Genomic DNA, 17,052 nt, shown 5'->3' on the forward strand with positions numbered 1-17,052 from the left:
GCCTACTGTATGGTATTATATATACAGCCAAATTTGAAGCTCGAAAGATCGGAGTGAAGTCTTTATTCATCGGGTTATACAAATGTCCCACACTCCTCAGATGTTGGGCTCCAGGGTTTAGATGGAAAGAGCCCAGAGGAGAGACTGGAGAGAGGGTTTAGAAGGTGAGGGCACAGTCCAGATAATGAAAGCACACCGGACTGACCTCGGAAAAATTATCCAGATCTGTTGGTTCCTGAGTCCTGAGAGTTCACAACAGAGAATTACTACATTAGATTGTTCAACCACCTGATGACATGGACATAGCCTCCATCTCTCACATCTTATATCAACCTTCCCCCTCCCTTTAGTACTCAGTAAATATACATTTAATTAAAGGAACTGTTCAACCCCAGGCTCAACTGTCTCAGAGTATGCTGGAGTTTCCCTTTGAAGCTTTTGAGATAAGAACCCCTGTTCCCTGTTCATCCTCCAGCGAGTGCAGCTGAGACTGTAGGACGTGCGCTGAAGTGTGTTGCTGGCTGTTGTCACCAGTTCATTTGAAATGTTTCCATTTCGTTTATTCTTTATAGCAAAATGTACCCCCTGGGGAGAAGGTGTGTAGGGTCTCTAAATTTTGCCTTTGATTTTGGAACTGCTGGCTATTGTTTGTCTTCTCTGTCTTTCTTCCCTGATACCAGCCTGGCTGGGAAGAAAGGATCCACTTGGATGGCCGGACGTTTTACATTGACCACAGTAAGTAGGCGCTGTTACGGGCACGTAGGTGGGGACGAGGGTAACTCAGATGTGGCTGTGAAAGCTGTATCATCTTACTCTTCATCTAGGCAGCCAGGTGTTATGTGGCGAGGACGATGCCAGAGACTCAGTGCCCTCGTACGGTACTGTCCATGCCCCACCTTCGCTTGAAGCAGCCATCCCAGTTTGACCTTGTGACCTATTAACTTTTTTTTTTTTTTAGTTGCAAAATTTTTTTTTTCTGATTGACGACCCCTTGACTTTTGCGCTTTTAATAAATATACTCTGGTAATAGAAAATAAGATGAGAAGTAATGATCAGGTCAGAAATCTATGGAATGAGGAGTGCTTGAAGCAGCCGTCACATTTTTTAAAACTCTGCCTTCAGGGGTCTCATGGCAAGATGCCGCTCTGACTTATTTTCTATTCACAGCATGTTTCCCTGCACCCAGCACACTAATACATACGCAGTTCTTTTCTTGAAATTGTAGTACATTTGCTGCCGACATTTGCTCCAGCTCCTGTGAATAAACGTGTGATGTCTTGTGCCAACTAAAAGTTAAACTAATAAAGATTTGCTTTTAGGCATTAGTTTTGTGGGGTTTTTTTTCTCCCCCTATTGGAGTGTTTCTCCATGGGATCATATTAGTATATCCCTTAAACCTTCTGAAAAATGTATGTTAAAAAGAAGTCTTCAAGTAGATTTAAAGTTCATGTACACGTGTGATCTGATAGTATTTTGATCTTTGTTTTCATTTGGTTCGTAAATGTGAGCATTACATCTACACCAGGTTGCCTAGCCTCACATTTTCTTCAGTTCAGTCGCTCAGTTGTGTCTGACTATTTGTGACCCCAGGGACTGCAGCATGCCAGGCTTCCCTGTCCATCACCAACTCCCGGAGCTTGCTCAAACTCATGTCCATCAAGTCGGTGATGCCATCCAACCATCTCATCCTCTGTTGTCCCCTTCTCCTGCCTTCAATCTTTCCCAGCATCAGGATCTTTTCCAATGAGTCAGTTGTTTGCATCAGGTGGCCAAAGTATTGGAGCTTCAGCTTTAGCATTAGTCCTTCTGATGAATATTCAGGGTTGGTTTCCTTTAGGATTGACTGGTTACATCTCCTTGCAGTCCAAGGGACTCTCAAGTGTCTTCTCCAACACCACAGTTCAAAAGCATCAATTCTTCGATGCTCAGCTTTCTTTATAGTCCAACTCTAACATCCATACATGACTACTGGAAAAACCACAGCCTTGACTAGACAGCCCTTTATCGGCAAAGTAATGTCTCTGCTTTTTAATATGCTGTCTAGGTTGGTCATAGCTTTTCTTCCAAGGAGCAAGCATCTTTTAATTGCAGGCTTGAAATTGCAGTGAATCTGCAGTGATTTTTGAGCCCAAGAAAAATGAAAGTCTGTCATTGTTTCCCCATCTATTTGCCATGAAGTGATTGGACTGGATGCCATGATCTTAGTTTTCTGACTGTTGAGTTTTAAGCCAGCTTTTTCACTCTCCTCTTTCACTTTCATCAAGTTTCTCACATTTTCTGACCTCACTGCACTGGTCAGCTAAGCGCCTTGCTGAGCTGACCGGGAGGTCTGGCCCGGGTCCCCCTGCAGGTGGAGCCTGTCACTGCCTCAAATCCCAGGTCCTCTCCCCGGGTTCCTAAGCCACCTGTGCACCGTAGAGAGAACTTTGGGGCACAGAGTTTGATGGGTTTTTATCAATCCAATTAAGCAAGAAGCCCAGCAATTCAGAATTCAATCAGAATAGTACAAGTCCTGGATATGTTTAGGGCTGCATGTTACCCTTGGTTAACATTAGGTAGTTGAAGGCACATAGGACTCGTTTTTGTCTTCGGCCAGTAGTGATGCTGGCTTTTGCCGCTCCCGGAGCTCTGAGGAGCGTAAAATTGCTGCCGCAAGTGCTTTAGGATGTGTGTGTCCTCCCACTTTCCCCTTAATATTCTATTTATAATTCTGCTGTTTCTTAGCATCATTTGCTTAAAATAGTCACACGCTTTTTTCCCACTAAAAACAAAAGACAGCCTTGTTTGCTGTTTTTTCATGCATTACCATTTCACTTTTCAAAGAGAGATACTAGTAATAATGACCGTTTTTTTAAAACAAAGGCTTAACCCATCACACAGCCTTGGTCTTTTGCTCAGAAAGGACCTCACACAGCATTGCGGCCGTGTTCCAGCTGGTGATCTGATGCCAGGTCAACCTGAAGAGAGCTTGTCCTGATGTCCTGCGAGGCCCCAGGAACAAGCACAGCACAATTGCAAAGTGCTGTACTGGGATACATTAGAAATATGAAAACTCATGGCCTGGTTTTCTGGAGGCGCGGTGAAGTAAATGCTTGACAAGTGGTGACTCGGCCGGTGGTGCCAGTGCTGTTGGGAAGTTGATGCCCGTGGTTAGAAAATGGAGAGAGCTTGGCTTGAGAGGCAGCAGCCAAACAGTGCCTCCACCCTAAGGCCTGCCCCCTGCTCCTGTCTGGAGAGCATGAGGTGAGGTCACTGAGTTGTGTCCGACTCTTTGCGACCCCATGGACTGTAGCCCACCAGACTCCTCCATCCATGGGATTTTCCAGGCAAGAATACTGGAGTGGGTTGCCATTTCCTTCTCCAAGGAATCTTCCCGACCCAGGAATCGAACCTGGGTTTCCTGCATTGCAGGCAGATGCTTTACTGGCTGAGCCACCAGGGAAGCCCCTGGTTTGGAGAGGGTAGTCCCTTGCTAAATGCCTGGGCGGTTCCTAATTCTTAATCAGTCCCTCCAAGCTCCTCTCCAACATTCCCGGTTCCTCTCCAGACCACACAGCACTTGGGAGCCGCCTCCTCTTAACTCCCGGGACTCAGGTGATAGGATATAGACCACAGACGGAGCCTGGCTGGCCTGAGCTGTGCCAATATGATACTTGCAGCACTACTGGTAAAGAACCTGCCTGCCAGTGCTGGAGATGCAAGAGGCGGGGCTCAGTCCCTGGGTGAGAAGGTCCCCTGGAGTAGGAAATGGCAACCCACTCCAGTATTCTTGCCTGGAGAATTCCGTGGACAAAGGAGCCTGGCGGGCTACAGTCCATGGGGTTACAAATTGTCGGCACAACTTAAGCGACTTGGCACGCGCACATGTTAGCTGGTAATGTAACATTTCTGCCATTTCTCCCTAATTTGTCAAGGTTTATTCAATGGGAAGTAATAAAGAGGTACATATCATTTAAACAGAGCTCCATTCATTGCCTTTCTGGAAAAAATAAAGTCTAATCTGAAAAATGCAGCATACCTATTTTTCTTTTGTGACACTTGATCAGGTACAAAGAACCAATATGGATTGAATTACCTGGAATTACCTTACCTTCCAAATCAGTTTCTCCTTCTAAACACTTTTCCCGAATCTTAGTTCCAGCAAAATTTAGCATCTCACTTTGTTCTGCTGCTGCCCGCAGGACAGAGACCAGGCCATCCCCGCTGCGCCGCGTGGCTGTGAGAGCGGGCGTCTTGTGAGGTGCTCAGAGTCATCCGTCTTCCGCTTTGCTGGGACTCGTGACTGTGCACTGACTGTAGGAGACGGCAGTGCACTTGTCTGCTAATTCATTAGGTTTTTTATTTTCGGCTTCATAAATTCTTGAGAAGTGAGACATATTTAAGATTAAAAATCTTAAAGATGTAATTTCAGAAGAGCATGAATGCTCAATACTAATGTCTTCAGAGTCCTTGATTGATTTGGCTGACATTTATCAGATTGGGCTTCCTGGCTGCTCAGATAGTGAAGAATCTGCCTGCAATGCAGGAGATCTGGGTTCAGTCCCTGGGTCAGGAAGATCCTCTGGAGAAGGGAGTGGCTACTCACTCCAGTGTTCTTGCCAGGAGAACTCCATGGACAGAGGGGCTCTGGCGGGCTACACCGTCCGTGGGGTCACACAGAGTCGGACACGGCTGAGGAACTGACGCTTTCACTTGATCAGTTTGTATGTTTCGAGCCTGGTGTAAAAGGTTAAGGGAAGGTCTTAACTGAGCCCTACGTCTCTCAGGAATTGTACGGTTCTTCTTAAAGACCTGAGGTGTCCAGGTGCTGAGTAGGTGGCCACCGGCAGCTTGTATATCAACACAGAGCTAGAGAGTAAGATTCCAGGGGTGCTCTCGATCTAGTTTCAGTCGTACCACACCCATTGGTGGTGGTGGTGGTGGTTTAGTCAGTAAGTCGTGTCTGACTCTTGTGACCCTATAGGCTGTAGCCTGCCAGGCTCCTCTGTCCATGAGATTCTCCAGGCAAGAATACTGGAGTAGATTGCCATTCCCTTCTCCCGGGTGGGTATTTTCCTGACCCAGGGATCGAACCCAGGTCTCCTGCATTGCAGGCAGATTCTTTACCATCTATACCACCAGGGAAGCCGTACCAAACCCGTTAATAGTATCTAAATGGACTAAGTCTCATTCTTCTACTTCATTCTTGCCCCTTGATTTGAAATACTATGGCTCAAAGACAAAAAGCAAGTTTAGGTTCAAACGTTTCAGGACCAAATGGGTAACTGGCCACCAACATTCTTATGTTGATAATTCCTAAGTGCAAAATTGATGATTATGATAACCATACAGAACCGTGTGTAGTTCTGAAAGCTTAGACTGTTTTAAAAAGGAGTTTGTTTTCACCATCCACTTCATTTGGTCATTTAAAAAACCCCAAGCTCCTGCTGCGTACTGGGAAATGCATTCAGCGGTGGAGAGGGAGCTGCAGAGATGAGCAGCACGCGGACCCTGTCCGCCTTGGGCTCAGCTCGAGTAGGTTGGGAGTGCCAGGAGGTATTTAAGTGCTGCCTTAGGGGAGTGAGCCTGTTCTTCTGTCCAAGTGCTGGGCTCCAGGTGGGGAGGGAGGCTGCAAGAGAAGGACCTTGTGGAATGGGTGACGTTTCCAGTGGATCCAAAATAATGAGTGCGGTTTAGTCGGGCATGCCCAACAAAGAGAGGTTTCAGGAGGGAGAAAGTGGGTGGCACCGTGATTAGAGAAGCACAGTGGGCTTGCAAGCCGCCAGCGTGCAACGAGCCAGCCTGACACAGGGTCAAGTTCAGCAGGAGCCTGCCAGGTGTCAGGACTTGGGTCCCTTCCGCAGCCAGACCGGAGCACCGGAGGGACTATCCAGAAGGGACTGACATGGTCAAATTTGTTCTCTAGAAAGAGTCTCTTGGCAAAGCTGTAAAGGAAGTTCTGAACAGAGGTGAGTGAGCCTAGACCAGGGAAACCTTGAGAGAAGTGCATGGAGAGGCAAGTGCTCCACAGAGAAGCCTTTTCAGCGAGAGGTGGGAACAGTGGTGACCACCGTGGTGAAAGGTTGAGGGGAGGACAGGGGGGTGGCAGGTTCGGATTTGCACCAGGAATGGATCGTGATGCTGTTAGCAAGGAAGACAAGGTTCTGTGAACCGCTTTGGTGTTGGAAGATTATGGCTTCGACTCTGGCAGAGTTGGGTTTGAGGTGTTACTCATGGGAAATCCAGATGCAGGTGTCAAGGATGACAGCTCAGTGTTGCCATCTGGACAGAGCGGGAGTTGTCATATGTAGGTAGCAGTTCATTATTTTCTGCTTTGATAATGGTGCCCAGTCTATATATGGTCCCAGGCAGTTTTTACTCAGCTGTATTTCTCCTTTGTTTGGTTTTCTTTTTTCTTGTTCTGCATCACAGTAGCACCTCTTACTTTCTGAAAACTTCTGTTTTCAAAGTAAGGAACCCAAAAATGCCTTTTACGTCCATCAGCATTCTCTAAAACATTTAAATATTTCATGTAACTTTCCTACCGAATTGTTAGAATCTGCAATTGTCATGTGCTTTGGTGGTTTTATTTTAATACTTTGCCACTGCTCTGGTTACCATACTAGACTTCAAAAAATTCCTGGGATAGTCACTGAAACCAAATATTTTAGTTATTCTTATCGGTCCACTTACTACGTATACCAGAAATAGCATATTCTTCTCAAACCAGTAATTTCCCTTTTTTAAAGCCAACTTAGATTTCCTAAAACTCCCCTGGCTCCCCTCCCCATATCCTTCATGTGAGTCCATCCCTGCCTGCCCCCCCAACACACACAGCGATCCATAAAGTCATTTTAGTTAATATTTGCTAAGTTGCTTCAGTCGTGTCCGACTCTTTGCGACTCCATGGACCGTAGTGCGCCGAGAGGCTCCTCTGTTCGTGGGATTCTCCAGGTGAGAATAGTGCAGCGAGTTGCCATCTCCTTCTCTAAGGAATCTTCCCCACCCAGGGATTGAACCTGGGCCTCCTGCATTGCAGACAGCTTCTTTACCAACTGAGCCAAACGCACCGTCACAAATCCCGAGTGAGTGGGTAGCTGTTTGTTTCCCCCTTTACCACTGAAACGGTGGTATAGGTGCCATCGACCAGTCTCGCTGACACTGACTCATTTGGAAGAAAGAACCACTTCTCTCCAGCTTGGCCAGAAGGGAATCTTTTCTCTGGCATCCCCCTCTGCTGTATTTAATTCTCATTTTTTCAGCTTGCCTTAGCTGTTTTGATTTTTTTGTGCATCGGAGTGAAACATGTAATGGATTATTCATTTGTTCAGGATTTTTCATCAAAAGCAGTGTGCAGCACCATAAATAAAGGGAATAGAGAAAAAATCATGTCTCCATGTTAACTTTGGGGGGACTAAGAATTTTTATGCCTTTTTAAAAATTAAATGAAAATCAAGATCAAGTTATAAATCCTTGAAGAAACAGGGGTTTATAATTGAAATTCCAGCAGATTGTTTGCCAGAAAGTGTGAATAAATGGCTGTACTTTAGTTGTGCATTTTTGATTGGTTGTTTTTAACTAGCCAGTATCAGAGGGGCCTATTGTTCTGTTCTAACCCTGAAATACTAAGCTGTTTATCTTTGGGGGTCAGGATGGGGAACTGGGCAGCTTTTGGAAAATCCAGAAATAATTCTTTCTAAAACATTTTTTTAACGTGAAATAGATTTGAACTAATAAGCCTTTTTATTTCTTTTCAATATTTTCAGATAGCAAAATTACTCAGTGGGAAGACCCAAGACTGCAGAACCCAGCTATTACTGGTCCGGTCAGTATTCTAAAGTTCTGACTCTTCAGTGTATTTTGGTTGCATCTAAGCACATATTTCTTGTGTATTCCTGCCTCCCTCGGTACCAAGGGCCTGACTGGTGTCCTTGGGAAATTTAACATCACTCCCATCTCCTCCTTCCTGGAATTTCTGGGTGAGACATTGATTGCTGCATTAGCCTGTTCATAGAGCTTTCAATGTAAAGGAAGAGAACATGACTTGCTAGCGGTAACAAAACTAAGCATTTTCTTTTGTGTTTTATAGGAGGGTAGATTAAAATACAACAACCAAAATGTCCTCCCTTCCTTTTTATATGAAGCAAAACCTGGTCCTGGATTTGTAGAGTTTTGACATTTCTTGAGGCCACAGGTAGTATATGCATGCTAACAAATTTAAATTGGATTCTGAATCTCTTCCGGCTCTAAAAATCTGCAGAGATTTGGTGAGATTGTAACTGAGCTCCAGAGCTGGTAGAGTTAAGAATCCTTACCTCTGCTGACCCACTAATAGCCCCCTCACGTATGTTCATCAGGCAGATAGTCTGCCTGTCATTCAGCAGTTAAAAAGTACCTGTTCAGACACCTGGGCGGAGCCTGGAATAGGCCACAGTGGTCACAGAGAATGCACCAGTCTTCTGTCAGTGGTTACATACGTACAGGGAGGGACTGTTGAAATTGTAGGAACCATGCTGGAGTCAGCAGAAGATTACAAACTGGAGGATCTTTTAAAAACTAGAAGAGCTAAAGGAAGTAAAGTTTGTTACATTGAGTGCTGAGCTAAGAGACCAAGAGGTGTATTGCAAATACCAGTTTTGAGGACGTCACTGGTAGCCAGTTGTTTAAGGATTCACCTTCAGTACGGAGGGTGCAGGGTCAGCCCGTGGTTGGGGAGCTGAGATCCCATGTGGCTTCGAGACCAAACAACCAAAACATATAACAAATTCAATAAAAACTTTTTAAATGGTCCACATCAAAAAAATCTTTTTAATACTAATTTTGTGACTTTAATCTGATTCATTCCAAATCATGTTTTGAATTCTATGTCCATTTGAAAACTTAGATGATAATACAGGGCAAATGCACCTTGATGCCTGACTTCCCTTTAGCTACTTGTTGGATTTGTTCAGCTGCTTTGCTGCTGGTTAATGCAAAATGCCTAATAATACCTGTGTCAAAACAGACATCAGCTACTCTTCATGTAGTTTAACAAATACCTGCCTTACTGCCATGGTTCCTTTTGATATATTCACAGTCACAATAAGTCAGAGTAGTATTTTCCCTTCTCCATCATGAGAAACAAGGAAAATTCAAGAAACGGTGCTGTTTTTCAAGCAGCAGAGGACTTTTGAATAATTCTGAAGCCTTTTCAAGTATCTATCAATTACTGATCATCTGTCTTCATGCAACTTTGTTAGTTTTTATTCATTACTATTGGAAATTATTTAGCATCATAAATCCAGATAGATTTACTATGAGGGAAGATCTTTGTTTCTTTATTTTCTAATAAAAGACATTTGTTTACTCTTTAATTATAGGTAGTGGTATCTCTCCCAGTGAGAGCATGTTTTTTTAGGTAATCATCACCTTAGTGTAGATAAGTGATTTTTGTTTTAATTCAGTTCTAAATTTTTGGGAATTTCCACAATGATTTCTTTTTGTCCTTAGCTTATAAGTTATTTAGAATAAACTTTTTAGTTTCTAAGAGTTTGGGAGGGTTTTTACCTCTTTCTTACTAATTATGGTCAGAGAATATTGTCTGGGGAATATTGTTAGATATCTGAAACTTCTTTGGAAGCTTGACCATTTTTTGTTACTGCTCTTTTTGTATTTCAAAAGAATGTATATTCTGTCTTCCCTGGGTATAGAGTTCTTTATATGCCTGTTAGATCAAGTCTGTAGTGTTCAAAGTATCCATTTCCATCATGACTTTTTTCCTGGCTTTTCAAGTGTAATCAAGTCAGTTTGGGTCAGAATCTCTCATGACGATTGTGGCTTCGTCAGTCACTGTGTTCACTCTGCTTCTCTAGTATTTGCTTAATATATCTTTTCTGTCTCTTAACTTTTCTGTCTCTTGTTACTTTCTGCTGGACTGATAGAATAGTCTTTATTTTCTCTCATTTTCTATACTTGGAAGTTGTATTCTCTATTTCTGTTCTTTTAGTGCTCACATTAAAACTTTTAACCAACATACTTGACTTAATGTCAAAATTAATCTCTGTCTCTCTTCCTGGATAATATACAACTCTGGGGAACTTTCGTGCTGTTCTCCTAAAAAGAAATAATGCAAATGAACTTACTTACAAAACAAAAGCAGACTCACAGACTTAGCGAACAAACTAAGATATAGTTAGGGAGTTTGGAATGGACATATACACACTGCTGTATTTAAAATGGATAACCAACTCGGACCTACTATATAACACAGGGAACTCTGCTCAGTGTTTTGTGGCAGACTGAAAGGGAGGAGAGGTTGGGGGGAAGTGGATTCTTGTATATGTATGGCTGAGTCCCTGTGCTATTCACCTAAAACTATCAAAGCATTGTTAATCAGCTATACCTTAATATAAAATAAAATATAAAATAAAAAAAATTTTTTAAGTGCTGTTCTTCTCAGTCCCACATTCCATTGTTCAAAGGAATTTTAAAACTACTTTATCTTTAAACTTGCCAAATGAAAGTGAAAATCACTCAGTCTGTCCAACTCTTTGTGACCCCCTGGACTATACAGTCCATGGAATTCTCCAGGCCAGAATACTGGAGTGGGTAGCTGTTCCCTTCTCCAGGAGATCTTCCCAACCCAGGGATCAAACCCAGGTCTCCCACATTGCAGGCGGATTCTTTACCAGCTGAGCTACCAGGGAAGCACCAATAACTTGCCAAATAATCGTTAACATTTTCTTTTTCTTTTTTTTTTTAACTGTCAATGTTTGTTTAATTTACTTATATGTAATCAAATTTCTTTGTCTACCCTTGGTTCTTGCATTTACTTTTTTCCAGGTTAAGTTTTCTCCTTAATGAAGTTTAACTTCTAGTTCATGATTCTAAAACTGTAGCCTATAGATCAACAGAGTCAGAACCATTCAGAAACTTATTAGAAATGCACATTTTGAGGTCCTAACCCAGACCTACTGAAAATCAGCAACTTTGGTGTGGGCCCTGCAGTCTATATTTTAACCCCACCCCCCGCCCCGCAAGGATTCTGATGCCCTCCCAAGTTTGAGAACCTCTGCTCGGTCAGCAATTTCAGTGAGAGTGTGAGAGAAGGGGCTTACCTACCTGTCTGTCAAATGATAGTTTAGCTGACTGCAGGGTTCTTGCTCAACAGTTACTTTCCTTCAGTACTTTGAAGTTGTTTTTTTCCTCTTCCAGCCTCCATAACTGATGATGAGAAGTTTGTTGTCAATCTGATTGTCATTTTTTGATGAGTAAATCTCTCTTTTCTCCAGTGATTTTTAATTTTTCTCTGTCTTTAACTTTCTACAATTTTACTATCATGAATGTAAGTGTACGTTTGTTTTTATTTATTCTACTTTGGATTTATCATGATTCTTCCTCGTGGGGATAGCATCTTTCCTTTATCTGGGAAAGTTCCCCACAGTTATTCCTTTGCACGTTGCACCTGTTCCATTTTTATTATCTGTGTCAGTAACTCATACCAGGTATTTGATTCAATTTCATATTCTGTCTTATTTCTGAGCTTGTCTATCTTCTGTCTGTCTTATTGCCATACTGCAGGCTCAGCTCTCCCAGTTAATTACCTTTTAAGCTTTTTATCATCTACTCTCTATCAGTTCATTATGTCTATTATTTCAGTGACTGAGTTAATTGCTCAAAGTTCTCTTTGATCTTTTAAAATTTGCTTGCCCTTTTTAGTTACTGTTATTCTGTCCTGTTCTTTGCTTTTATTTATTTTTCTACCCATACTTGCAGCTTTTAAATCACTCTTGAATACTTATCTCATAGCCTCTTTTATATTTATTGTTACCTCTGGTCTTAGTGGGATTAAATCTCCCACTCGTCTGTAAACTCTCCTCAGTGGTAGGTGATTGTCAAGTTCAGTGTCTAATTTTTGTTTTTAAGTGCATATGTACTCATTTTTTTTTATCTTATGGGTCTTTCATATGTCCTGAACTGTACTAACTGTTTACTGTTTAGTTTATATTTATGCACCCTTAGTTACTATAACTGTGGGTCTCATACTCACTCTGGTGTATAGGCTTGGAGTCTGAGTTTATTAGAGGTCTGGATTTGTTTATTATTTTTCTCCCAGTTATGATCCCAGACGGAAGGTAAGCTTCCTTGCAACTTCCCCAGGCCTGTGGGTAGAATTTTCTTGTATGCTTCTCGGATGAGGGTCTTGTGCAGGGAGCCGTGTTCTGATCCCCTGGGTCATACAGACTGTAGGCCATGTTCTGTGTGCCCATGTGAGGATTAAAAACTCAAGCCCAAGTGCCAAGGCTGGGTCCAAACCCCAGTTCTACAATTTTGAGTCTTTCTGCCTATCTGGTACCTAGAGTTTCTCTCTTTTTCCCAGGTTTTAAAAATGTCTACATACTGGGGGAGAAGGGACCCTTCTGTGACATTATTGTGATTCAGTATGCTCTTGGTATGCCAGGCGTCACCATTAAAGGCCCTGGAAATGTGAAGTGCTGTTCATACTTGCTTCTCTTAAGAGCACTATCTCATGCTTGTGTAATGCTTTGTACCTGTTCAAGAACTTTATATAACCAACTGCTTTGAAACTCACAGCAATCCCCTCAGGATGGTAGGGAAGTAGTTGTGATTCCCACTTTTTCAGAAGCTACTTGTGTGGCTGAAAGTTAAAGTCCGCGTCAGAATCCAGGCCGGAGCCTCAGCTCTTCTGGCCCTACCAACGTCTCTGTGTCAGGCCCGGACCCTTCTCTGCCAGGAGCTCCAGGGTCAGTAGTGGACAATGATGCATGCAAATACTGAGAACCCACTTACACAGCGTCAGATTTTCATTTTCTTCAAAAAAGAAACCTTATTTAATAGAGGGTAGCTTTAATCAACGGATACCTTCATTATTTAAATAGGTTTATGTAAAAGTTATGTTGTGGATAAGAAAATAAGATGCCAGATTTTCACAAGAGAATAAATAAATTGGCCTGTCCGATACAAGAAATGTCATTCTCTTCAGAGGCTGCAGTTAATGGATGTCTTTATCCTGGTACATTGTTGGAATCTTTTTAGGAGAAGGATATAAAAAGCCATTATAAGAACGACCCCTAGAGAGAAAATACGAGTATTAGAGGAGGAGGAAGATTTCTTAGCTTTCATGCATCATCTCCTCAAAAGAAGAAAGGCCAGAAATATCTCAGCACTGATTTCCACCCACAGCTAGTCAGCAGCTAGCAGATTATAAGCCAGACAGGGGTGGAGGTACCATGGGCTGGGGGCAACACTTTGAAATACATTCCTTGGGAAACTTGTCATTTAAGATACTGTCGGACTTGGATGCACAGTGATGAATGTTCAAGCCTTTTTTCAGTGTTTGCAGATGAAACAAAAAATAATTACTGGGAATGACATATTTGGGGAAATGGAAGAGCCTTAAAATTTGACTAGTTGAGTCCTTGGACTTCACTGAGCAAGCATTCGAGAGTAGAGAGGTCATGTGACAGAGCTAGCTGGCAGGGAGTCTGTCCTACAAATCTGGGCTTCTGAAGCTGGCCGGAAACCATAAAAGGAAATCTTTTTTTTTTTCCAGGCTTAATTTTCTTCTATCACAGCTGATCATACCTGAGAACCTCAGACAAATACTTTTCCTTTTGACACTTCACTGTCATGGTTTGTTCTCTCCTATCACTTTCGTTTCTGCTCAGGTTTCTCTTTCCCAGAGCCGCCTTCCCCAACCACCTCATGTAAGAGGAATTCTGTCATTTGCCTGCCTTGCATTTACTTAGGTATTCATTTAGCTTTTATTGCCCGTTGCTCACAGTAGCTTCTAAAAAAGCTACAGAGCAAAAAGCATGATAATGTCTTTATTGGCTTATGTCAGACCATTGTATCCATTTCCTTATGTTGGTGGTTGTCCAGATGGTGATAAAATCTCTACCTTTTCTGGAATCAAAATTCATACATTATTTCATCAGACTAAACACCGTCCAAAATAAATATGATATATAGTCAAGTCTGATGTTCAGTGGAGAAGTAAACAAAGACTGGCTTAAAAACTAAAAATGAAGAACAAACCATAGGTGGTGTAGGTTGTCTTTGTTTTTTAATTGAAGTATGGTCGATCTGCAGTATTGCCAGTCTCCACAGTACGGCAGTGACTCAGTTATACACACACTGAGTGTATGTATAAATATGTATGTATAGTTACATATATAAACTATGTATGATTTATACCAGGATATTGAATATAGTTCCTGTGCTTGTTGTTTATCGTTTCTAGGTGTAACAGTTTGCATCTCCCAACCCCAACCTCTAGTCTGTCTCTCTGCCTCTCCCCCTCGGCAGCCAGTTGTCTTCAAAATGCTCTTAAGACACATAAATGTAATGTCTTTTGCTCTTGAATTACAAGGCAGAATACTGACATGATCATGGTTTTCTGTGACGGCAGTTACTTATTTTTGTTTTGGCCTAGTTATTGTCTGTGTGGTCATGTCTTTAGGCAGTACAAAGGGAAGAAACTCTTGCTCTTCATTTTCGCTTTTTCTGGTCAGGAATAAGTGTGGCCAAGGCATAAGGTCTGGAGTCTGGAAACCCTTTGCAAAAGATCGGTATATTTCATTAATGCAGTCCAAAATGATACCAGCAGAAGTATCCTTGCCCAGACTCACACTCTGCTCCAGAAAGCAAGGAGTTGTTCTGAGTGTCAGGCTGTCCAGTTTCGTCTGTGTGTATGCAAAAGCCAATCCTTTCTGCTTCAGAAAAAGAATTGTAAGCCTTTTCAACAGCTTGAAGTCAGGGCTCTCAGATACTACAAGCTACCTGACAATGTAACAAGTAGGGAATATTTGAATGACGATATAGAAATGATACTGCTTTACCTGAAGAGATCCCAGAATGAATAACGTTAGCTCAGTTACCGAGCTCACTTCTGTGTATCATCCCTCTGCTCCATAGATACAGCCTTCCAGATCTAAAGAGATCCTTGCCCACAACCACTAAATAATCAGCTCCTAAAATGAGGATGTTTCCAGCATGCTGTCTACTCAGTTTTTTATTCCTTGACAAGAGAATCAGTTCACTTGCCTTTCTGCTGTTAACTTTTTCTCCCAAATATTGTTAAAGCACAGTTAGTCTTTTCTAAATGACAGTGCAGCTCATTTGGAGTTGTGTGTTAAAATATATGGTAGCCAATAACGTATCTAAACTACAATCCATAAAAAGATTACAATGCACCTTGATGCACATTCAGACAGAAGTCACATGGAAAGTCTATTTAGTTTATGTATAATATCTCTCAGACGTGGGGTTGCTCCTCCCAGCCACCGCCTCTGACCTTAGGCATGGGTTAGGTAAGTTAGGATAATCATGATGGTGTGATCACACACCTAGCCAGACATCCTGGAATGTGAAGTCAAGTGGGCCTTAGAAAGCATCACTATGAACAAAGCTAGTGAAAGTGATGGAATTCCAGTTGAGCTATTCCAAATCCTGAAAGATGATGCTGTGAAAGTGCTGCGCTCAATATGCCAGCAAATTTGGAAAATTCAGCAGTGGCCACAGGACTGGAAAAGGTCAGTTTTCATTCCAATCCCAAAGAAAGGCAATGCCAAAGAATGCTCAAACTACCACACAATTGCACTCATCTCACACGCTAGTAACATAATACTTAAAATTCTCTAAGCCAGGCTTCAGCAATATGTGAACCGTGAACTTCCAGATGTTCAAGCTGGTTTTAGAAAAGGCAGAGGAACCCGAGATCAAATTGCCAACATCCGCTGGATCATGGAAAAAGCAAGAGAGTTCCAGAAAAACATCTATTTCTGCTTTTTTAACTATGCCAAAGCCTTTGACTGTGTGGATCACAATAAACTGTGGAAAATTCTGAAAGAGATGGGAATACCAGACCACCTGACCTGCCTCTTGAGAAATCTATATGCAGGTCAGGAAGCAATAGTTACAACTGGACATGGAACAACAGACTGGTTCCAAATAGGAAAAGGAGTATGTCAAGGCTGTATATTGTCACTCTGCTTATTTAACTTCTATGCAAAGTGCATCATGAGAAACTCTGGGCTGGAAGAAGCACAAGCTGGAATCAAGATTGCCGGGAAGAATATCAATAACCTCAGATATGCAGATGACACCACCCTTATGGCAGAAAGTGAAGAGGAACTCAAAAGCCTCTTGATGAAGGTGAAAGAGGAGAGTGAAAAAGTTGGCTTAAAGCTCAACATTCAGAAAACGAAGATCATGGCATCTGGTCCCATCACTTCATGGTAAATAAATGGGGAAACAGTGTCAGATTTTCTTTTTTTGGGCTCCAAAATCACTGCAGATGGTGATTGCAGCCATGAAATTAAAAGACGCTTACTCCTTGAAAGGAAAGCAGAGACATTACTTTGCCAACAAAGGTCTGCCTAGTCAAGGCTATGGTTTTTCCAGTGGTCATGTATGGATGTGAGAGTTGGACTGTGAAGAAAGCTGAGCACCGAAGAATTGATGCTTTTGAACTGTGATGTTGGAGAAGACTCTTGAGAGTCCCTTGGACTGCAAGGAGATCCAACCAGTCAATTCTAAAGGAGATCAGCCCTGGGTATTCTTTGGAAGGAATGATGCTAAAGCTGAAACTCCAGCACTTTGGCCACCTCATGCAAAGAGTTGACTCATTGGAAAAGACTCTGATGCTGGGAGGGATTGGGGGCAAGAGGAGAAGGGGACGACAGAGGATGAGATGGCTGGATGGCATCACCAATTCAATGGACATGAGTTTGACCGAATTCTGGGAGTTGGTGGTGGACAGGGAGGCCTGGCGTGCTGCAATTCATGGGGTCGCGAAGAGTCGGACACGACTAAGTGACTGAACTGAACTGATAATATCTCTAAGTGATTTCTTGAACATCCATATTGTTTTCAGGGATGAAAGCCTCAGTCAGTGCTGAATGGTCTTAATCATTTCTAGAACTTCCCATGTGGTGTGTAGACATCATGTAAACTTCAGTGATCATATGAGGAGTGACAATTCTAAGGCTCACGATTCATGAAACTTTCTGAATGTCGGCTTCGTGTACATAAAATTTCAATTGCATTGTTCATATTATCTATATGTATACA

The 17,052-nt window shown here is 42.4% G+C and overlaps 1 protein-coding gene across 13 annotated transcripts in view; it reads left to right on the forward strand.

Moving 5' to 3' along the window:
• NEDD4L (NEDD4 like E3 ubiquitin protein ligase) overlaps positions 1 to 17,052 on the forward strand; it is a 380,847-nt gene that overhangs the window by 327,209 nt on the left and 36,586 nt on the right. For 9 of the 13 annotated variants that reach the window (XM_070778579.1, XM_070778583.1, XM_070778581.1 and 6 more), the window contains 3 exons: positions 681 to 735; positions 825 to 878; positions 7,746 to 7,804. In XM_070778579.1, the coding sequence (XP_070634680.1) occupies positions 681 to 735; positions 825 to 878; positions 7,746 to 7,804 (168 nt within the window). The remainder of the gene's footprint in view (positions 1 to 680; positions 736 to 824; positions 879 to 7,745; positions 7,805 to 17,052) is intronic. The other 4 variants (XM_070778580.1, XM_070778582.1, XM_070778573.1 and 1 more) reach the window with 1 other exon arrangement.

The sequence above is a fragment of the Bos indicus genome, chromosome 24 (assembly GCF_029378745.1).
Source record: "Bos indicus isolate NIAB-ARS_2022 breed Sahiwal x Tharparkar chromosome 24, NIAB-ARS_B.indTharparkar_mat_pri_1.0, whole genome shotgun sequence".
In the NCBI taxonomy this organism is placed as follows: Eukaryota; Metazoa; Chordata; class Mammalia; order Artiodactyla; family Bovidae; genus Bos; species Bos indicus.